At 39.1% G+C, this 23,853-nt stretch overlaps 1 protein-coding gene across 1 annotated transcript in view; it reads right to left on the reverse strand.

Moving 5' to 3' along the window:
- Positions 1-2,623: 2,623 nt before the first annotated feature.
- Positions 2,624-23,853, reverse strand: part of LOC104508502 (suppressor of tumorigenicity 14 protein-like) — a 22,892-nt gene continuing 1,662 nt past the window's right edge. The window contains exons 4-17 of the mRNA XM_010150155.1: positions 23,173-23,240; positions 21,799-21,980; positions 21,664-21,702; positions 20,706-20,925; positions 18,008-18,147; positions 16,200-16,297; positions 15,119-15,231; positions 14,026-14,159; positions 10,047-10,154; positions 8,791-8,910; positions 8,022-8,205; positions 7,049-7,320; positions 5,349-5,485; positions 2,624-2,782 (exon numbers count right to left, since the gene is read on the reverse strand). Of these exons, the coding sequence (XP_010148457.1) occupies positions 2,624-2,782; positions 5,349-5,485; positions 7,049-7,320; positions 8,022-8,205; positions 8,791-8,910; positions 10,047-10,154; positions 14,026-14,159; positions 15,119-15,231; positions 16,200-16,297; positions 18,008-18,147; positions 20,706-20,925; positions 21,664-21,702; positions 21,799-21,980; positions 23,173-23,240 (1,974 nt within the window). The remainder of the gene's footprint in view (positions 2,783-5,348; positions 5,486-7,048; positions 7,321-8,021; positions 8,206-8,790; positions 8,911-10,046; positions 10,155-14,025; positions 14,160-15,118; positions 15,232-16,199; positions 16,298-18,007; positions 18,148-20,705; positions 20,926-21,663; positions 21,703-21,798; positions 21,981-23,172; positions 23,241-23,853) is intronic.

Raw genomic sequence — 23,853 nt, forward strand, 5'->3', positions numbered from 1 at the left:
CAACACTTTAATTTTAGTCTCGCTGTATAGTCAATAAAGAAATGAACACTTCTGACCTTTGTGCTGTGAATTGTCCTCTCTTTAGCTGGTACGTAGCCTAAAATCACGTTTGGTGCTAAAGAACCACTGATGTCTATTCACATACTATCCATCCTAAACCCAAGAAGTCACTTCCATGTAAAACCCACAAAAGGACAAATCTGAAGAGAGGAGGAAGGTACTCTTTAATTTCAGCCTGTGCCGTGCAGGACATGCTTTTATGGAGCAATTCATGGGGTGAGTTGAGATCTGGTCTGCACGATCTTCCCACGTGAACTCTCCCATGCTACTTAGAGTCACTCATAACAACTTATTGCAGCTAGTGGCTGATTCCTGTCCACACACCCCCAGCATCCTTCATCCCACCTCCTCTCATTTCTCCTTTTCTGAATCCATCCTCCTGTTTCTCCTTCCTCCCCTCAGAGCACCTCTCTCCCCCCTGGATCAAAAGGGTTGGGCAGGCAGCCGGTAACTGCGCTCTTGCTCTCTGCTGTCCCAGCACAGAGGATCATGCATTAAGGGGAAAACAAAGCCTTTTTCTCCAACTCCCTCCCTTGCTGGCTGAGCAGCCACTCACAGCACTGTTCCTTCTTTTTCCTGCCAAATGCTGAAGATGCTTTTCCTCCCCCCAGATTTTCCTGTTGCACAACTCATCTGTCTACTGATGCCTGGATCATTCCCAAGGGGCTCAGATTCCTGATGTCATGTCACAGCCATCCAGGCAAAAAGCCACTCCATTAGGCTGAGCACTCAGCTTGGTTTCATTAAGTCAATAAAAAGCAACACAAATTGCATACCTCACCTTTTGATTCTGGAGAATCCTTAAAACTCCGTAGGACTGAGGGTGAAGGTGAGGAGTCATCAAAATGAGTGTCTGGATCCACTAGACTTTACCTGGGACATACTCACTAGAAAAAGCCTTTACGTACTGGTCCTCAGTCCTCCTGCTGGAGACGAGCTGCATTTATTTCATATCCACGCACAGTAAAAGACCTTACCTCTCTACTGAACCGCCTGAAACCACAGCGGTTAATGATTATGGATCTCACCCGGCAAAGGCCAAAGCCAAAGTCCTTTTGTTTACGGCTGTGAAGGAGCTCCTTACAAAGTCTTGAGTTCCTTTCTTTTGTCTGGGTGGTCCAACTTCCACACTTGGTGCCTTTCTTTCATGTGAAGTAACTGACCCTTCTGACGCACGGAGCTGAGAAACTCAAAGAAAACGGGAAGTTGCGAACTGATCTGAACTTTCTGGCCTAGGCTTTTATCTAAAACAGAACAGCAGGAAAACTCTTTCTTCTGTAGTGAGGACATGACTGCTTTCAATATAAGGAAAATAAACTGGTGTGCTTTAGTAAAACGGGTAAGTTAGGCTCAGATTTACAAAAAGAGGAAACTCCAAGGCACAACTGTAGTTCTGACTGCACCTGGGGATTAGAGTTGCAGAGACACAATCAAATGAATAAAACATAGCCACTTGCACTTTTAGCACGTTTATTACAAAGTGAGGTGTGAATGAGTGACTAGCCTTTAAAGATACTAAAACCTCTAAAATATAGGCTTTGAGTATAGCTTACATGGTAAGTTTGAGACAAGCATCGCAGGGGAGGGAAATTCCCATAAACAGCTTTGGAAACCTTAAGTCACCAGATCTGTGCTGATCAGGTCATCAGATTTCAGTTATCAAAGCTAGGTTTACTGCTAGGGTTAAAGGAATGTGACCCTCATCTCCTCTTCTACTTTCTTTGAGTCTAAGGATGCATCCAACCACATAAATCCATTTTCCTTTTAAGTTCCTTTCAGTGTGGTGTGGCATTGTGGGCACAGCCCAGAAAGAGATACAAACGAAAAATCCTGACCATGAAACGCTGCTTGCTGCGGACCACAGACATCAGGAGAACAGCATGAACCCACCATGAGCATGCTAAAATTGACAGAGATTGCAAGAGCTGGGGAAATACACTTGTAACATGTTGCAAACAACAGACACTGCAACTATGTCCGAACTGTAAAAACAAATTAAGAAAGCACCAAAGTTTCCTTTTGTTTAATTAATTGAAACTGCATACTTCTTTCCTCTTACTTAGACATCATCCCAAAGAACCCATATGATGCTCTTCCAGTTCTTTAATGGCAATTTCTTGCATTCTAACACTTGTGAGCTATTTATTTGATGTTTTTAGTAAAACACAGGAGACAGCCCAAAAGTTACAGCCCAGAAATAAGCAGTCGTGCAGTGGTAGCATAACTAGAGGATTAATTAATCTCAGCTTGGTGCACTATACTGATTATTGTATTTTCAAGAAACACAAAGTAATTATTCATGTTTAGAATCCTGTAACATCAATGTTGTTTCTGCTGCTGGGTTTACGGAAGATGAATCCATAAGAAACCTGAAATTGCTCTGAATCTGAACAGTTACTGCTACATGAACAACAAATGATAGTTTCTTCATCAAGAAAGTGCATTCTTTCACAAAGAAACTCTCAGTGGCCTTTTCACATTACATCATCAGAAATGGACATGACAGATGGCTGTAGGAAGTAGCTTTCATAAGGGGGATGATCAGCATTTTCTCCTTGGCACATCAGTTTGTATTCTGGCGAATCCAGTCATGAAGTGCTGTCACCTTAGTGTACACACCAGGACGATTGCGCCGAGCACATCCTTCACCCCAGCTCACAATGCCTGCAAGGTACCACCTATTTCCCTTTCCTGTGCAGGCCAAGGGACCTCCAGAATCTCCCTAAAATGAAGGGAGTTTGGCCATTAGTGCACACGCATGCACACAGGTACTGTAACAAAAGTTAGGTTATTTAAGGACAGTAAATACCTTCTCCTCTCTTATTTATTTCTGTATAGAATGTAGGTTTATTCAGTTTATTTTAACTTATGGAAGGAGCACAATGATAAATATAAAGCAGTGGCAAGAAGTTAAAAAAATTACTCATTGCTAATGTCCCATTACAGGATTCATAAAGCAACTGATCACAGGCTGAGTGGGGATAGGAGAAAACACAATGGGAAGTGGAAATTCTGCTACCATTTGACCATAAATTGTTCACAAGTTAGAGGCAGAACTCTTATACTGTCTATTAAATAGGGATACAACAACAACAAAAAACAGATAACAGACACTCCCAACAACAACAATGAAAAAAACCCCAAACACCACCAAAAAAACCTCCAAAACAACAAAACAACCAAAACCCAAACCAGGAACAATTAAGTATTATCAGCAGTTTCATAATCCATACTGTGTCTACATTCATAGAGGGAGCAGAAGGATGACTAAGGAACATGCAGATAAGAACTGGCTTCTCAACGGGAACATGGAGCTCTGTACAGTAACATAGAAAAGTAAAAAATCCCGTTTTGTTCAGTTCACAGCATCAAAATGTATTTGGGCTCACAAGTGCTTGGTTCCCTTCACGATTTTAACCTTCTACGCCTCCTGTGAACAGACCAGTCCACGGAACCCCGAGCAGCTATGAACGCAGCTCAGCTCTGCAGCTGCCCCTTAGGCATACAAGGCAGCCGGCAGCCTCCAGGTTGACCCTGAGGCTTGTTTGTTGGCCCCAGTTGGAACTAAACCACAGAAGACATCAGAAGAAAGCCATGTACCGAGAAAAGAGAACAACAGAAAGCCTACATCATCCAACCGAACAAAATTATCTAGAGGTAAGACATCAGAAGAGTTCTTCCTCTCTCTCAGGCTGCTGTCATACTGGCAATTTTGGTAATCCAAGTGACCGATCTCCAAGTCACATACTCTGGCCTATTACACAGCCAGCTCTGAAAGACAGACGGGCTGTATGTTGGTGGAGAGGAAGGATCCTAAAAAGAGGAACCAAGACCACAGAACATCCTGGAGTGATAAGAAAACAGAATCTGAAAGAGTATATATTTTATTTTTCACTCCGAGTATCACATCCTCTGAAGATGAAAGATGTTTAGAAGCCTCACATAACCTGTGCAGTACATGCACAGCTGACGTGTCCATGAAGAATTGAAACAAATCAGGATGCTCACAAGTCTGGAACTGTAGCAAAAGGGTTTCAGGGTGCTGTGGGGATTTCCTGAACTGCTAACATCATTCCTCTCCAGGACTGCAGAGGAAATACACTAGTGACTGAAAAGAAACAGCAAAGATGCTACTCAGAGCAAGAACTTAAAGTCCCAGAGGGCCAGCATGCTAGGACTCAAACACGGCATATTATGTTAGAAACTGGATTGACCAATAAGGTGGATAGTCCAAGGGGTTAAAGTGTCCATCTAAAAATTTAAGGGCAATTTCTTAAGCAACACATGTTTTGGAGGAATATTAAGCCTCTAAAACAACATGTTTTGCAAAACAATTCTAAGGTCATACACAGACTGCACATAAAGTCAACAAAAATAGTAATTAATTGAATTGGAGACTGCAGGAAGATCCCATAAAAAGTCTATTGTGTATGAAGAGGTTTGACCTGCAGAGAGTTATGATCTTGCAAACATTATGCTACTACATAAAAAGAGTAAAACTTACACGTTAATGAAAAATTCTATCAAATTACCACAGTCTAAAATTAGTAGTACTTTTCCCTCTCTTTGCATCATAACTGCTGTAATGACCACATTTGTAATTTTGAAAGTGGATATCCATCATGTTTAAATACTGATAAAGTACACAACCAGTCTGACAAGTGAGAAGAAAGAAGGCAGAGTCAAGACAGCTGAAGTACATCCAAAGAGCAGGTTCGGACTGTGTGTGCAAACAAATTAGATCATATAATTTATGATACCATGATGTAATCAAAACCTGAATGAACATATGAAGCTAAAAGGCAGTATTGCAACTGCATTTACCAAACCTAGCTTGCCTTTGCCTTTTGTATTTCGTTGTCACTGTAACAATACATTACTCATCATACCGTTTGAGTATTTTATTCATCTCACATCCAGACATTAAAAAAGGAAAAAAAAAATCAATGTGAATAGCAAAAAACACAAATGGAGCTATCTTTATTCCCTTTACCCTTACTTCTCTGTTCTTTTATAGAAAACAACTGTTGATGAGGAAAAAGAATTCTTTGACACATTTTACCCCATATCTTTGCAAAGCAACATTTTTCAAGAGATTCAGAGATTATCTATGCCAAATATCCTTCCTTATTTTGGAGAGCCTTTAGTTGCCATGTTAAATTAATCATACACTCAAGACATCTCAATCTATTACTAAGAAAAAAACCCCACAAACCACCCACAACTCTGAACAGTGTTCCAATGAAAGCAAAAATTCCTTTGCAGTTGCTTTACAAATTGCAGGTTACCTGGCACGCATCAACGCCGCCATTAAGATTCCCAGCACACAGCATACGTGATGTGATAAGATCGTCATACAGCTTGTTGCAAACACTTGGGTTAATTATTCTCACTCGAGCTTCCTGCAGCGTTTTGGCCAGCTGACCTAGAAAACGTGCAAATGGCATTGCAGAGGTTATGGTGGTGCAGTTTTCTAACAGAGATACCTGTTGTCAGAACAGAATTGTCTAAGCTCAAAATCTACTCAGCTGATGGCAGGAAAATAATTTCCCATCCTTCAACTGCTGTCTGTCTTCAGCTGTTGCCTACACTACCCTCTAGACACAGAGGTCCCTATGCACTGCCTTTCCATTTCCTTAGTCTTTATCCATATGAGTACCTTCTGCCAAAAAGTAGTAAAAAAAAGCCACGCAAAGTATAATACAAGATTCCACACAATGTGACTAATTTAAAAGCCATTTCAAATTATGCCCAAAGCTTTTTGTTGTTACTTGTGCTCCAAACATTGCCCAAGTAAATTAAATTTCCATGTTCTTTTTCATCCTCTCACTTCTAGGGAATGACATGGGGAATGAAGCTGATGGAGGAGGGGTGGTATAATTTTAAAGAAATCAAGCCTGTAAGGCAGAAGTGATGCTAGGAGCTTAATTCTGTACTGTAGTATTGGCGTAAAGTGTCATTACAACTAAATATCCTCAGTCATATTTTGGCTCAATGGTGAACATAACCTTTTCAATACCTGGATGATCAGAGGAAATAGTGGAGTTTGGATTGTTTGCTCTTTTGGCTCTGAGTGTGGATTGGGAAGGAAACAGATAAGATAAAAACGTGTTTTTTTCGTATACCATTATACTGATTTTAAACATTACCTACACCATTTTGTTAAAAAGCAACACATTGTAAAAAGGCGCCAATTGTAAAGCCATTTGTGTTTAATTAGGCTATGACATTATTATCTAGATTTAATTTTTTTTTTTTTTAAAGGCATATTAAGAAAGCCAGAATTACCACAGGACACGGCTTCTGATCAAACATGAGGGATTAAGCCTCAGTGCAATTGCAGGTACCACTGCAATGCTGAGGAGCTGCCTAAGCCCAGGTTTCAAAACTGGCTCCTGTTTAACGCTGAGACAGGGCCAAGATCCCGTGGGCTCGTCCATCGCTCCTCTCCAACTCCGTCTGCTTTTATCCTACCTCCCCACTGCAGTAAGCTACTCCAGTCTGTGGAGGCAGAGCTCTTCATGGAGCACATGTTAAATTGCTTTTGGTTAAGACAGACAAACCAAAAAATCCTCCATGATATTTTTGCCATTATTGCTGTTCATGGCCCCATACTGTCATAGTCTTAGAGACACATTCTTTCCCTGCAATAGTTGCAAGTTGCTGTTTTCTTTACCTGTGAGGTTGCTTATGACCTATTCACCAGATGAAACGAGCTATGAGCATGAAAAGGTCTTACCTTTTTGTAAATCTGTGATCATTAACTTTTCAATGGTCTGTGACACCCAAGTATGGATATTGTCACTTACGACCTGCCATCCAAGCAAATATTCAGAATTCACAGACTGTAGCTAAGGGGATAGTTCATAGTTTTTATAGACCGACTAAGTAAACCACAGGTATTTTTTCTTACAACTATAAATATTTCATTGTTAGAGTTTAAAATTAAGCCAAACTTGCAAAAAGTATATCCAGGAAATGAACATACTATTTTCTTTTATGGCTCCCCAGCCAGTTACATAGCAGACAGTTCCATAAACAAATACTCTAGAGGTGCTGGGTAAACAAATGGGCTGTACCAGCTCACTGAAGAATACAGGTGTCTCCATTTCCAGCAAGGCAATGTCATAGTCTGAGATAGATTGGTCATACTGCGGGTGGACAATAATCCTTTTGATTGATCTCATAGCTACACGATTGCTCTTTTCATTAAGAGTATGTAAGCCCATGTATGCTCTCCAGCCCGAAGGAACAGAGTATCTGTAAAGAGAATGTTTTTAGAACATGCCATTGGAAACTAATCCAGTGTCAGTTCATCCCATTTTATCTTCTTTTCGGTATTTGATGAGGTTCATCAAAACCAAAGTGAACGGAGTAGAATACCACTTAGGAAGATAGATGCACTATAGTCTTCATCTCCTAAAACACAAAGTAATGAGTTTATTCATAATTTTGAAAATTATAATTTCTTGATGCTATAATGCCAGTTTCTTGCAATGCACCATGTTTTGGTAGTCAGAAAAATGTATTACTAAACTCTATTTCCTCCTTCCCACATGTGGGACATATCTCTTTTCAATTTACTCTACCTAAACTGAACACTGGTGAGTTTTACATTCCATGTATCAATAAATAGTCCTTTCCTTATGAGAAAAGGCCATAGCTTCTACTCAGAAAATGCCTGCCTTCGAAAAAAATGGTGTTTACCCTAAATTTAACAAAACAATGTGTTTTATCATGCAGGATTCACTGGCAATGGAAGCAAAACAATTACCTCAGATACTTAGGACTTTTGAAGCCAGCAGGATACAATATTGGGGATTCATGAAGTGATATCATGTCACAGAGTTATACCCTGAATCAACTTATCTAGACAAGGAATAGCTACTGCAGACTTTTGAAAGCAACACTGTAAGGCTATTAAACGGCAAATACTCTACGACAGTCTGACTTCTTCATACCTCACAGAATCAGAATCCAGGAAGCAATGGGCAGCAGATACGAGCCACCTGTTGGAAATAACCGATGCGCCACATATATGGCCATGCACTCCCATCTGTAAACTTGCTTGCCAGGGCCACTTGCCAGATCTTGCATCTTCACCTCCAACAATTCTGTTTTTCTTAAGCTGGTGTCTTCCACAAGCTAATAGAAATAATTGAATAAAATAGTAACAAAAAACCACAATGTCATTTCACTTTGCTGTGCTTAATACGTAATTTTTTATCCACAGACCTCAAAGCTGTGCAGTTTTTAAAAAGGTGAGAGTTCCCCCTCATTTTCACTCAATGAGCAAGTCAGGAATAAACCAACCATGCCTCTCCTCTCTTACAGCTTTCTGAAGAGATTAGTAACTCAAAAAGACATTTAAACACAATTCTAAGCTGGGTTGTTTCTAAAAGTTCACTCAAATAAAATCTCTTATCTTTTCCCTCCTTACATACACAACTCCTTGACTGCATTTCATTCAGCTCAAACAAGCACCAGCTTAACCCGGGATGTGCAGTGCTTGAAATAAACCACCATAGACAGAATGGATCAGTGGATTTAAAACAAAACAGGGCAATATTCAAGACAGATGTTACATACAGAGGTTACCTCGAGATTCATATTTTTTAAAATTCGCATTTGATTTGATAAAGTCTTAATTCAATAATGCTTGATCATAGCACAAATTCATGACTCATTTTCCTAAGTCATTGACTAATTTTGAAATAAATGTTACCACACCACAGTTCATTTCATCAGATCCATCTGCACAGTCTCTTTTCCCATCACACTCAGGATTTGGTTTCAGCAAGCATTTTCCATTGAGGCATTTGTATGCATAAGGGGAGCAACTTTTGTAGGCTGAAACAAGGAAGAGAAGATAGCGTCACATGCTTGGAGCCATGGTTCCAAATGATTAAAAACACTTACATGTTCAGCCTACGCAGTGGTGAAAGTTGTTCAAAGCTCCACATTCCAGTCTGCTTGAAGTCATAGTCTTACTGCTGTAAACTGGTCCCTCTATGGAGAGGAGACGGGGGGAATGTTCCACACTGATTAATGGTCACTCTGATTTCAGCCTCCACTGTCCACAGAAGAGCCTCCCACTGTCCTCACTCCCATTTTACTTAACTCTAAACTGAGCAAGCTAGACTTGTCAGAACTGCTGTATCACCTTTACCAGTGCTACTGGCATTACAAATTATAAATCTTCACAGCAGGTATCATCTGGAAGTCAACCTTTTTGGTTTTAAGTGAAAGTTGAGAAAATTGTGGAAGAGCTTCATTCCTTCCCTCCACAAAATTCTTGGCTAAGGATTATCACAGTTTACTATTGGGAATCCTGACAGATCTCAGCAATAGGCTTCCACTACTACCTTCCTTATCAGTTGTTTACAGTGACCTCTAAACAGTGGTAGTTTTTTTTTAAAAAAAAAACAAACAAAAAAACAACAACAAAAAAACCCACCCCACAACAAAAAAAACCCCAAACAAACAAACAAAACAAAATCCAAAACCCCATACTTCTGGCTACCTCAAGAACCTAAGATTCAAAGCAAGGTGAAAATTATAAAGGCAAAATGCAGCAAGTCACTAGGGAGCAATGTCCGTAACCATGGTGTACCTACAGTAAAGAGACTGTGCATGGGACAAAGGGCAGAAGTCTCAAAGCTCTTCTTTTTCTCTCCCCCTTACATGGTTTGGTACTGATCTGGCAGAAGCTGAGGAAAAGGTGCTCTTCTACCAGGACCACCAGCAAGCTGTGGTTAAATCATCCAGCTAAAATCACTGTTATCTTGGATTTTGTTTCATTAATTTCTTGTCTAGACTCTCCCAAGAACTAGTTATGCTCTCCATGTTTTGTTTTCGATATTATGAAACTTGTACTTTGTGCTATGAATAAACATGTAGAAATACTATGTTCTTCCATGAAGATAAGCATATTCCTGCTTCTGCCTTCCATCATCTTTTGGAAAATAGCTAAAATGTATACTTACAGCAGTTGTTCTCTTCACTGTCCTCATCGCAGCTGTCATCATCTTTACAAGTCTTGTGCTGATGCTTACACTTCCCATCACCACAGTTCAACCGTTCTGGTTTACAACCTGAAGAACAAAAAGGTCTGTAAACGCTTCATAATCCAAAGAGAAAATGCTTTATAATCCAAATCCAAATGTAGCAGCCATGTGCTACACTCCCTACCAGAGGTCACCTTGATGTTACTGTGCCATCTCTGCCAGACATTGGTTGGATAGCCTTCAGTGACAGAGAGACTTGCATTACCTAACTTGTGCTGCGCTCTCTGACCTGGGTTTACCTTCTGGTCACTCTTTCTGGCACCTCTTCATTGCTCCCTATCTTCTTTGATATGCAACGCCCAATTTGGATATGCTACTCTAGCTGAAGCCTTCCCATCGATGACTAGGAAGATCTTTTCAGACTCCTGTTTTACATCCTAGCGTGACACTACCAAAAAAACCAAACAACAAAATACCAAACCAACACAAAAGTTTGTATGTCTTTGTGACTCTCAAGTCAGCTTTTGAGCCACTATCACTCCCCAGCCATTTTTCAGAGGAAAAACAACTTAAGCAATCCACATGTGTATTTGATCACCTAAATTCAGACACTGACTTTCTGGAATGGAATATAATTTTCCCTATATACATTCTCCAGTTTGTCGGGATCATTTATAAATCCATCCCTCTTTCTATTGTGTGGCATTTTTTCTATTTTATAAGCATCTTCTCTAATCCATCATTTAGATTGCTAACAGAAATTAGGAGAAGTCCCGTAACAGACACTGGCAGAACGACAATAAAAATATCCTTCCGTTAGGGTAATGAGCCATTGGCAAACATTTTCTGGAAACAGTTTCCTGTACTTTCTTCTCACTGTGTTTCCTTTACTTACTGATAAGTTTGTCACACAAGACAGTGTCAGAGTAGAACTTCTCCTTTATTTATCCTCTCACAGTGGAGAACTAAAACAAAATGAAAACTCCCGTGCTGATTTTTAGTATTTCTTAAACTGTTTACAGATAGTTCAGGTTTGGGGTTTCTTTTCTGAACTTCAACTTGTAAAGATTGGTATAGAATTCCCTTCTCATTTTTGTTGTTCTCTCACTCCTCAAAGCTATGCATTACAAACCCTCGTCCCCAGACTTTTAGATCTTTACCCATGTCCTTCATGTGATCTTAAAGATAGCCACCAATATTTTAGAGATCATTTCAGCCAGTCTCTCAATTCCCTAGAACAAACTCTTTACAGGAGAACACAAACAAGAGATAATTGCCCTACTACAATCTAATTCACCACTACCATCTGAGCAGCCTTTCCAGCCTTCAGACTGATTTCTCAAAGGAATGAATGTTTTACCTGCACATCTAAGGACAACCTAGAAAAATTTAAAAAATAATGGCACTAGAAATGCTGTCACAGTCTAAATGTATTAACACATAACTGTACCATGAAGAAATACTAAAATGGCTATTAAAAAACAAGGCTAGGGTCATTTATAAACAAAATTGAATGTTACGAAAAGGAATTGCTATCCTACTTGGCATAACCTGCAAAAGATTTTTATGAGGAAGTCTGAATGAAATGAATCAATATTCACATAAGCAGACGTAAAAAATTAAATTCACATTCACTACATCACTCTGAGGGTTGAAAGTGATTCAGCACAGATACCTAATTACTAGTGAGAGTGAACACTTAAATTTGTTTAGGTAGTATATTTTACACTGGAGCATCTAGGGAGGGGGATTGAGAGAGAGAGAAGGAGAAGGGAAGAAAAAAAAAGGTCAAAACTAGGCATTGTCCTTAGTATTACAAATTTCATGACACTAAAATGCTGTAGAAATTCATCTCTGTGCTACTGTACTCCAACTTCATGTCTGATGTGAAGAAGTGCTTTATTCAAACACTTTATTAATTCAAACATTTTAAATGTAGCGATTTCATTATAAAACAGCCTTTCACCAATAACTTTCACTTTCACTTAAACTAACAATTACAATAGATGCTAAGGTCTTTCTTTGCAATGTATCATAAATGTTTGTTCTCTTCCACTTTTTCAGGTGCTAGGAAAAAAAATAAAAATATCAAGCTCCAGACATTGGCTTACACACACAGATAGATGATCTGTACAAGAAGAAGTAGCAAAAAAATTCCTATTTTTGCCCAGCTCAAGTCAACTTAAACTTTTTTCCCTCTAGAATCACAAGCAAACTAACAAGTAAATGAGACTGAAGGATCAAACACTTATGTCCCCCATTTATTTAATCAGCTCCAACATGGAATCATTTAGTCCTCTTCACTGCTTTGCACGTGACGCCGGTGAGAGGAAAGCTCACACCACGCAGCCGGCACCAGCTCGGACCAAGAGTCTCTCCGCATTCTCCTCACCATTTTCTGAAGTTGTTCAGCTGACGGCTGGCGTTTCCTTTGCAGGTCAGCTCTGAGAGCACAGCCTGTGGTTTTAACAGCTGTGCTTTGGTAGGCTCCCAACAATAGGAAGAAATTAATCTGATATGGATGGCTGCAGGTATTAAGAATGTAGGACAAAATGAATCTTTTTTTATCCTCTCTGTTGCTACTGCTGTAGACAAGGCTGTTGTGGAAGATGGATGCTCTCAGTACACTCTGCTCTCTCAGACGGCCCCCCACAAATGCCTGTATTGACACTGGCACATCACAGCTCATCCACCCGTCCCAGGAAGTCTTAATACAGATCCTTGAGGCTGTGTCTAAGGATTGTTTATACGACTTTGAGCCACCTGCTTGCTGGCTGAGCGCTAGAAACGGAGCACAGGACACAGAAAGTAGAGAATTGCGTGCACAATAAAGACCGGGGATTTTCTCTGTAGAAAAAGGTATTCTTAGGCTTTGCCTCTTCTCTGAACCCTTTTTGAGGCAGTAACCACAGGACACAGTAGACTTTGTAACTTTTCCCAGTAGAAATACACGCTGGTATAAAAAGAAATCCCTGAAAATATCCGAGTCCTATAGAATGACTGGTCGCAACATCTGCCACTTATTTCTAATGAAAGGCATGAAACGGGAATCTATACCAGAGACCTTAGTACAAAGATACTTCTAAGTCAGCAGCGATCAGAACAGCACTCAGCCAAGCAAGCTGAGGATCTGAAGAGGTTTCACAAACTGAACTGATCTCTTGAAGTCATGGAGAACTTCAGCTACCCAGCTGTTAATTGGGGAAAAGAAATTAGTTGGCTTAGAAACAAAAAGAGAAAATGTTTCCAGAAACTACTAGAGAGAAGGCATTTACAAAAATATACTGCAGATGTGTCTTTTCTTAGAAATATCGCAAGTAAATATACATATTTTCTGAAAATCCTTCCTCCACCATGTGGAAGCAGACCCCTTCCCCACAAAAAAAGAAAAAATCTAACACTGCTCCAGAAACACAGAGACTTGGGAGTCAGGAAACGTCTGGAAGAAACCCAGTTATATTTCTGCAACACCTGCTAGCAAGGGATCCTCACTGCCCCTCAGTGAAAACTTAGTTTGTCTAAACCTCCAAGATGATCCACAGCACATCGAGTTGCGATTTTAAGGGAAAGACAGGCTATTCATGGTTAACCCCTGTTGGCAGAAGAGTCATGCTTAGAGCCTCTCTGCCGTACTGTTTTCATGTTGCAGCTTGGCTATTTTAGGATGGTAGAAAAATGCCAGATAATTAGATGTACAGAAATTGAGATATTTTATTTTTACTTCCTATTTTACAATTGTTATTAAAGGATGTAGAAAATAAGATCTTTCTTCTAAAAACATCTTTTATCTAATTTGTACATCTATTTGTTCAATTAAATATATATTTATGTTTTAAACATTTCTCTCTTGCGATTAGATTAAGAAAAAAGAAAGGTCGGTTTGTACACGGTTGGTCTGTCAAGCATGGTTTCTCGAAGGTTTCTCCTTAAAAATGAAAGTGCATGCTTATTCACTTACGATCTGTGTGACTGAAGGCTTTGTATTCAATATAAAACCCTTTGTGGGTGACCAGTTCATCGGAATGGAAGTTGATTGCGACAGAATAGCCATATTCTCTGTTCCTGTTGTTTTCTGAAAGAGCTTTACAGTATCTAGCAAGGCAAAAGTCAGAATAATTAATTTCTAACCAAGCAGACCATTACCATCCAGCTACCTCTCCTTTTACTGGAGGGTACCAATGCTAAAAAGCTTTAAAAGAATACAACAAATATCAGCCAATTTTTAGTGTTAAAACAGCCTAATGGAAGTATTAGAAAGCCTATTTACAAGTGCCTTCCACTCCACAACTTTTCTGGGATTAGCAGAATTTGAAACAAAATGCAGCAAGATGATCAGTGTCAGAATCTACCTTATAAATCCAAACCACTTCTAAGCAAGCTTGATTTCAGATTTCCCATTTGGGTTTGCAAACCCAAAAGGTTAGAAATCCAGGAATGGAGTCATACAGCTGTTGCTTGTATCAGTGTTGCTTGCTCCTTCCAAAAGGAAAGAATCACTATGAGTACTGTTTTGCTTGGATTGTTGGTTTGGTTGCTTGGGGGAGCTCTTAGGGGTGTTTTTTGTTTGTTTGCTTTTTAAGCATACACATTACAATTTTTCCTATTTACAAAAAACAATTACATTCACTGAAGAGTAAGTGATAAGTGATATAGAAAATGAAATTTCAGGTGATGCAAGCTCTTCCACCTGTGTCAAGACCATTGCCAGGAATGTACAGTTCAACTGCAGCTGCATAAAATCCTGCAGCTTTCTATGTCATTGCTCTTAAGGGGAATAACAAAGTAAGTAAATGCCTAACAGTGTAGAAAAAGCAGGATGCTTAAATTAACATGATGACAGATGTTTGGTACTGGGAGAGGATTGAGAACACACATAATTATTATTCATATTTAATTATTATTCTGCCAAAATTCAGTGTAAGCATGCTAAATCTTGTTGAAATGTGTCTTTCTGCACTGGTAATGGTGAGATGCTTTTTCTTAAGTACAGGATGTTGCACAGAACATCACAGTGCAAATTAGAAATGTCAGAAAATATTGTATTTACTCACCTAACCCCATCAATTTCTAACCAGTCTTTATCACATTTACTGGCCCCTGGAGACTTCTCTTGAATTTGTATTATGAGGATTTTTAATGAGAGCTTGTAGCCAGGCAGTGGTGCCTAAAAATCAAAGGATAAATATTCTGACACACAACCACAAAATGAAAAAAAACCCAACCAAACAAAAACACAACAAACAAAACTGTGCTTGGTAATCTTGTTTTACTTATTAGCAGATTAAAAATACTACATCTGTTTAGACCCAACTTTGGCCAGACTGTGCCAGATAAAGGAGTGTAAGCCTCCCTGCAGCCAGCACAAAACTTTGTATCTGAGGTTCATGCTATGTTTGTACTGCCACATGTTCCTGTAGGTAAAATAAGAGATTTAAGATACCTGTGGCACCTGGTCAGTCAACTGCATTAGCTATGACCTCTCTGTTTTAGAAAGCCTTTCTCTTCTCCTTCCTGCATATAGATGAGTGTTTTTGCTACAAGATGTTAATAATTTTCATTGAGCAGGTGAAAGGTAGAGACTGTTATCAACTCATAGGCATGAAGAGCATCCTTTTCCAGTTAAAGTCAAAAAGCTAGTGAAATGCTTAATGGAGCAACAGATAAACACACCAGGAAGTTGGTGGTAATCTTAGGCAGATTCCAAGTCCCGCCAAAGGGCTTGCTGGAAATGCAGAGCTGAATTTCTGAGTGAGAGAAGGTTCTGTTTCTGCAGAGTTCAGTGTGGTCTCCATCATGTGAAACATGATTCACACAACCATTTTTTCTTTCTGGCATAGAAACAAAGCCCTAACTATTAGCAATTTTCTCTGGCTGCTATGAGTTGTCATCTTACTCATCATTTTGTTTCTGTCATGAGCAATACTCAACTTTTTGGAAGCTGGCAATATTTCCCTCCCATAGCTGGCGCTCGTACATCGTACAGGAAAGAAATGAGTGCCTGAGAAGTCAGGTACAGTGGTCTCAGTATGTTTTCCCTTCATTTCACCCACACCAAAAGTAATTTCTCCCAATTTTACATCTCTATCACAGAAAGCAGAGTCATCACTACTCAGAAGAGTTCCCAGCACTTACTCTGATGATCCAGCTGCAGTCAATGTTTGGTGGGTAGTAACTTGGGTAATAAGGGGAACTCAGTGTCCCATTCCAGGATATATAATGACCACCGCACACTGGGAGAGAAATATATCAGCAAGGAACACAGTTATCTCAGCTGGGCTAAAGTGCAGAGCCTACTTCACTCACTAGGACCCTTCTCTATGTACGCAGTTAGAAGAATATGTTGTGACAGTATTAAACTCAGGTTTTACTTGTATTAACAGAAAAACATGTAACTTCCACTTCCCCATCACTCTGAATTTCTCTTATTTTTGGATCAAATTACAATTAAGGATAAGCACAAAACATCTCTGACAGAAGGGTTTGGTTTTTTTGGGTTTTTTTTTTTTTTTTAAATGTCCTTTGGTGGTAAGTGGAAGAAGCAGTTAAATGTGGATGTACAATAGACCTCCCCCTTCTCATTTACTTTGACTTTTCTATAGACATTTTCAAAAATTAAAACCCAATTAGCCCAGTGAAGTGAAACCTCTGATTAATTTCAGGTATACCAGGAAGTTTGTGTGTCAGTTCTCAGTCTGAAAATTCCTGCTACATTTGAAAAATATCTTCAAGCTTTTTTTTTTTCTACTGTGAACTCTCCTAGATATCCAGTCCTTAGTGCTTTTGGTTTCCATATGCAACAGAGTAAATGCAAATATGAATATAACAGAAATCAAGACAATTTTGAAGATAGCTAAATTTGGTGTCAAAACCTGGGCTATGTGTCATTTGGAGTGCCCATCTTCAAAACAATGAAGCAATTCTAATTTGTAATGTGCATGGGATGAGTGTGTGCCTAAGCAGCATCCACGGAGACATAAGCTGAAATGTGTAAGCTTTGGAGAAGATTGTCCACATGCTATTACCTAGGATGTATTCCATATGTTAAAAATAGTCACTTGCTTAATTGTCAAAATTCTTTTGCTTAGAGCTTGCCAAACAACTGTGGCTGAACGTTCACTTGTGAAGTCCCTACGTCTCCTGTAAAATGCTACAGTTTGTCATTATTCAATATATTTCACTAATCACCCAGAACTCCTGAAAAAAATCATAGTATTCCATAGGTTTAGAATATACATCTTGGGTCTTGAATACACTTTTCATATGCAGTTAACTACACTGAAGAGTGCTTTCAGAAAAGGATCAAAGACATATTAGGAGGAAGCGTTTGCTTTCATTTTCCACTTTCATTAAACAGGCATTCCCCGGGCTGGGGATAGATTGCCAAGAGTGATAAAAGTGCTGCTCTGCCACAGGGGTTATCTAGCTTTGGCTAGACATGTCGTGCCTGCAGTGCTCTCTGTCTGGCTGCTCTGTTACACCACTCAGTGTTACCCCTGTAGTAAGAGTCATGTCTGGGAAAGATGGCTTGGATAATAATCAGGAAGACAAAATCTCCCAGACCAAAGGATATTCTCTATTCTTTGTTCAGTTCTCAGACTTTTTGGGTTTTCTTTTTCTTTTAACTCCCTGACTTATATGCCAACATTCCCTCCCACTAGATACATTCAAGCAATATCAACATTTTTAGAGGCAACAAGAAGAATAGTGTGCTTACATCCAATGGTTGTTTTTATTAATTACTTACTGATTTTAGGAATGGCCTGAAAGTGAGCTTTCAGTATGCTGCTTGTTTTCTTTTACGTGGATCAAAATGACAACTCCCTGACTTATATGCCAACATTCCCTCCCACTAGATACATTCAAGCAATATCAACATTTTTAGAGGCAACAAGGAGAATAAGTGTGCTTACATCCAATGGTTGTTTTTATTAATTACTTACTGATTTTAGGAATGGCCTGAAAGTGAGCTTTCAGTATGCTGCTTGCTTCTGTTCGGTCCAGTGAGAAGGTAAGCAACATTACATTACTTGAAGAAGTCAAACGTACAACAGGAGGAGCCCAGGCCCCAGGTCCACACCATCTGAAATATTACCAAAAAAACCCAAAACCAAAAAACCACACCCTACATTCCAGTCATCTTTGCTGAGACACTGGGCAGAAGTAACACTGATCTGGTCATCTGTGTTTCAGAAGTATTCCCCTGGCTACCAATCCCCTTTTATTTTTCCACTCCATTGATACTACACAAGATGCTCGATTCCCGGCACTGAGGCTGAGTCACTCAGGGTGAACATCACAGATATTCTTGCCTAACGGGTGCCCTGGATTTTTCAGACCTGTAGAAGCATCAAAAAGGCAGGGGCAGATTATGTTACTTAGCAGTGATAGTGGTACTGAGCAGTAGTGGGTAGAACTGAAAAGGCAACAGGTGCCAGCGCAGCAGTATTGTGCAGCACCTATGCAACAGATAACAAGCCCAAAGCATTTCCAATCTACTGAATCTGTTAATCAGCTTGGTTTCATGCCACAAAAGCTGTCACACAGGATGTGGAGCCCCATGCATGTCAACTGTTTCTTCCTCTTGTTGTTCTATGTTTAAATACTGATGAGTTAATTTATACCCTGAAGCTTGAACACTTACTACCGCTTGTAATTTGAGATACTATTTCTTGCATCTGTAAATTCATTCTTATATTTCTTCCATTTTGAAATCCACAGCACATTTTGGACTTCTTTTCATTAATTTACATATCGGCATGTGAAAAATTTCTAACAGCTTTCTTTTTCTACGCACAGCAAATTAAAACAATTAATGCCAGACCTCACAGTAAGAGAGAATTTCCATCACACCCCTGCATCAAGTTCTTTGACCTGTCACTGACATCCAGAGTGGCAGCATTAAAATCAAATTTTTGAATCTTAAGTTGAAAGTAGTCCTCTTCTGCTTTTAGGAGACTATTCCTTTCTTCTCTTTCATGTGAGACTAGACAATGGATCCCTGGTTTGCTTCTCTTTTTCAGACATTATTAAATCCTTTTAATCATACCACCACTCAAATCCTTGATAGAAGACAAGCCTGGCATCTAGCTGTACCTTTTGTCTCTGTATCACCAGGAAAGCAAGGCAAGCATGTATGAGGGGAGCTGTCCACATGAGACACCTACTTTTACAGTACATCGCACAATCTCAGCTCACTCACTCTATAGCATTTGTCACTGAACAACTGTATTACTGCAGTTTACAGAAACGGCTGAGAAACTTTTTAGACACTGTGTTGCGATCCTAGAACTGGATATCAGGGAATAATGGCTATAACACAGTAATTCCTGGCTATTGGAGATATTATTATTAGTTCTGTAACACATCTGTTCTAAGTATGTGACTAGCTGCTTTTAGCTTAAGTAGGAAAAACTTACAGGCATGTGCAAAAACACACATTTTCTAGGTTGTCAATAAAAGTAATCAGAAAAGTCAACTATTTTGGAGCTACCGTAGGGCTATTATAATTTCAGTGACCAAATTCTGTTCCAGTTCTTTGATAGACAGAGATCAACGCATGCTCTTGAACCTTCTGTCTTACAGATTACTGCATGGATGTCCTCTGAAGAGGTTATGTCATACACCTGTGTGGGTTTTGCTAGCTTCCAGATGCTTTCATGCATGTGACCGACTACACTTCTGGTTTCTAAAGAGCTGAGCCATTGCTAATAATGCACAGTGGAGTAACATTCCTGGCAATAACCCATAGTCAGCAGCAGAGCAGATGCAACCTAGCATCAGGGACTGGATTCTCCATGCTATGCTACAATCTGAGACTAACTCCTTACTCGTGTGCTCACTCCATGCCTGGCCTTCTGACAGTCTGCAAACAATGGCAAGCTTTTGTACCTTGTCACATAAGGAGAGAGAGGCAAAAGGGTTAATACAGCTGAAGAGGACCACCTACTCATTTGAAGTAAGTGAAAGCACTACTAAGTAAGTGCATTTCCGACACTGCTAACTGAATCTGCATGCTCAGCTAGCCTCTACCTAGAAGTTCTTAAAAAAACCCAAAACTTCTCCCCTTGAAATCATCCATCCTCAGATTCTAAAACTTGTTTATTTATTTTGTTAGTGAAGACAGGTTCATGCTGGATAACATGTTTGTACATGAAATTTGACTCAGAAAAGTGGGAGCAGTCTGGCCAATGAAGGTTAGGAGACCATCTGATCTTGCTTGTGTAAATGGACTACACAGTAACTCTGGGGATGGAGCCTTCCATAGACACAACACCCCTCTTATGAACAGGGACTTCCCTGTGACCAGACTGCTATAAAACATGTGTATTCCTAACAGTAATAGAATATAATGCGCTAAAAAATTAAAGTCTGTCTCTTTTTGAGTTGTGACAGTAACCGCATGAAACTGAAACCAGTAAAATTAGTCATAATGTAGACTAAAACCCACAGGAATTTATAATTCATGAGGTCAGGGGGCAATAATATGGAATATCTTTTTATAGCTTTATATAAGATTTTTAATTAAGTTGTATTTGGAGTTTGATGTTTTGGAAGCCTGTTTGATGCTGTTTTGATATCATAAGCTTCTGAGAGTTTCTATACAACTCAGTAAAACACTTTTGTTCTGTACTACCATACCTTGTGATGATCTTGTTCTGCAGAGGAAGAAGGAAATCATATGCTGATAAGTGGTGTGATGCGCAGCTCTCTGGAGTGACACCATGCAAAGTGATAACTACCAGTCTCACCACATAGTTAGAAGGAACTCGCAGCCTCCATTGATAAAAAGACTTTTTGGGATTCATCAGAGTCAGAGTCCTGTTGTTGCCTGGCTTGGTATACAGGTCAAAGGATACTGCTACACAAAAAAGCTAGATCAGTGGCTGAAAAACTGTTAAGTTGAAAGACAAATTGAGCTATTGGGTAAAATTTCAGAAGAGGTGGCAACAATTGCCTACCCACACTTCTTGAATACTCTAATCTCTTTGTCCCTTGTTTTTACAACTCTATTCCCTTTTTCCTACCAGGCTGCATCACCTTCTCCCCCTGCTATGGCCAAGGAAGCACAAGAACTCATCACTAATGCTTATCATACACTCAGCAAGTAAGAGGGAACTTGGTTGAAAATGCTACCGTCTCTGCTTGAAACCCACTGTTCCCCTTGCCATTTTCTCTTCACCCCTCTCCATGCAACAAGAACACTAAGAATATAAAGCCAATATTGAGGTGTGCTTGGTATGGAGAAACCAGGCAAAGGGAATTAAAGCTCTGCAGTATTTCACCCATCATTAACTATGAATAACCAAAATTATCTAGTCACAAGGCAAATAAATTATGTAGCATTTTATGGAGTAGCTCTCTAAAAGATGCCAAGAAAAGGAGCCATCACCCACTGCAAGTCAGTGGGAACCATTCTAGTCAGAAAGAATAAAAGGTGTAAGGCATTTTGATCTCAGCCTTTATCTGAATCACAGGTTAGGGATGTCTCTAGTCTAGTTTAGTTTGTAGGCCCTACAGATATAGCAATAACTTAGAAACTGCCATTTTTATGTTACAGGATGTTTTTTCACAAATTGGGCGATTGAAGAATAATTACCTGATTTTAGCATCACATCATATTCTGTGGAATCTGAAACTGAAATTTAATAGCTATCAGCTACACAAGCCAGAGACACAAACTGGAGAAAGAAAAATAGGTAGAAAAGGTATTAAATGACAAGTACATTGTTACCAAAAAGCTCCATTGTGACAAGATCAAAATCTTCTTCCCCAGAAGTATTGAATATGTGAGTGGCTTGTTTACTACCGATTTCTTTTTGTTCTGCTGGTGGTAATTTTTTAAGAGAAGTAACCATATCTTGTGGTGCCCAGAATGTACTCCAGTAGTAAGCTCGAAGTCCACACTCTCCTTCACTGTAGAGCGAAAAATTGTATCATGAATACACTCCAATTAATACTTTTGACTGGTCTGCATTTTCAGTTCACACAGTTTCATAGCCAGTTGAACTGCTGTGCAAAAAGCTGCAGCTGAACACAGTGGCAAAAAGCTCTCTTGTTTAATAATTGAATTTTCTATACAGTAGAAATATTCAAAAATACGTTACTCAAATAGTAACACACTGAGGCTGAAAACCACACCTCATAGAAAATTCTTGTAATAATTTTTGCAGAACAGGATGTTTCCACCCCTGCTGCATAATTATACACTTTTAAGACCATATTACACTTCTAGACATATTTTCCTTAATATTTTTAATTGGGTCTCACACCGAAGGACAATATATTTATGTCCATACATGGATATATTTCACACAATTCCTGTTAAAATAAATAATCTATTTGTGTGCATATGTAAAGTATTACTTAAGTGATTCAAAGAGACTGTCCATCACACGCTTCCTTTCAAAATGGCCTATGGACTGACCTTTCAGAAATTTTCAAAGCCTATCAGGATAGCAGTAGCCATCTCCTCAATGTATGTACATTTCTTACCAGGAGCTTAAGAGTGAGCCCAAAATTATACCTTCAAGTTTTGCTTTGGGAAGCTAAAGAAAAACTTCATTTAAATAGACAAAATAATCAAAATAAGATTCCACAAGTGATAAAGAAAAAGCTGAACTGTGATTTCAAAAATCAAAAGCAGATGAACAGACTATAAAGCAATCCGTAAACCAAGGCACGATTCATCAGGCTTTATTTCTCTCACTGATTCTACAGGGCAAGACATAAATCACACTATTACCTTAGCTCTTAGCTCACATACTTAAGTGCATTTCTGCATTTATCATTCCCTGTTAGAGATCTCCATGTTCTTCCAGATAAATAATTTAAAATGCAAAGCAGATGAACAGACTATAAAGCAATCCGTAAACCAAGGCACGATTCATCAGGCTTTATTTCTCTCACTGATTCTACAGGGCAAGACATAAATCACACTATTACCTTAGCTCTTAGCTCACATACTTAAGTGCATTTCTGCATTTATCATTCCCTGTTAGAGATCTCCATGTTCTTCCAGATAAATAATTTAAAATGCATGAAAAAAAGACAAGACAAACACAATGGAATATCTCAAATTCATACCACGCACTGGAACAGAACGTACCTGAAAGCAGCCACTACAGACTTCAAGTAGTACTTTCCCCAGGAGGAGGACTCATATAACTCTGCAAACTGTCAGATAAATATTGGCAAAAGAAAATGTAAAAAGTGTTACATTTTCATGTCAGTATCATCTCTTGTGATATATTTGTCTCATTTTTTCATTTCCCCTTCCTCACTCCCCTCCCGTATTACAAGCACTATCCATCAGTTTCACAAAATGTATCAAGTAAGGATCATAAATATGTATTTATTTCCAATGAAAATAGAAATTACTTTTAAGTCAGATCACATTTCAAGATAATTGAGATCTCTTCATAATTAGCCGTGAAAAAGCCTTTATGAATACATTTATATTTTTATTTCAGCCTTTAAATTTCTGACATATAATCTGGATATGAGGATCTTGTACTGGCTGCGGACAAAGCACCTTTGAGACACTAAATTAGCTCTTTTGGGAAATACAGTCTAACAGAGAAGTGCTTTGTGTTTAAGACTGCTGTTCACATGTACCCAGGAAACAGGACTGATCTCGCAAGTAGGAACTCACGTAAGAAGTGCAAGAAAGCAAGCATTGTTGGGGGGGGCAGGGACAGGAAATAAGGGAAAACAAAAAGTTCAGCAATGAATGTGAACTATAATTAAAAAAAAAAAGTGAAAGAGAAAAATGTAGCCAGAAAGAGGG

This window comes from Eurypyga helias, unplaced genomic scaffold, assembly GCF_000690775.1.
Source record: "Eurypyga helias isolate BGI_N326 unplaced genomic scaffold, ASM69077v1 scaffold11204, whole genome shotgun sequence".
In the NCBI taxonomy this organism is placed as follows: domain Eukaryota; kingdom Metazoa; phylum Chordata; class Aves; order Eurypygiformes; family Eurypygidae; genus Eurypyga; species Eurypyga helias.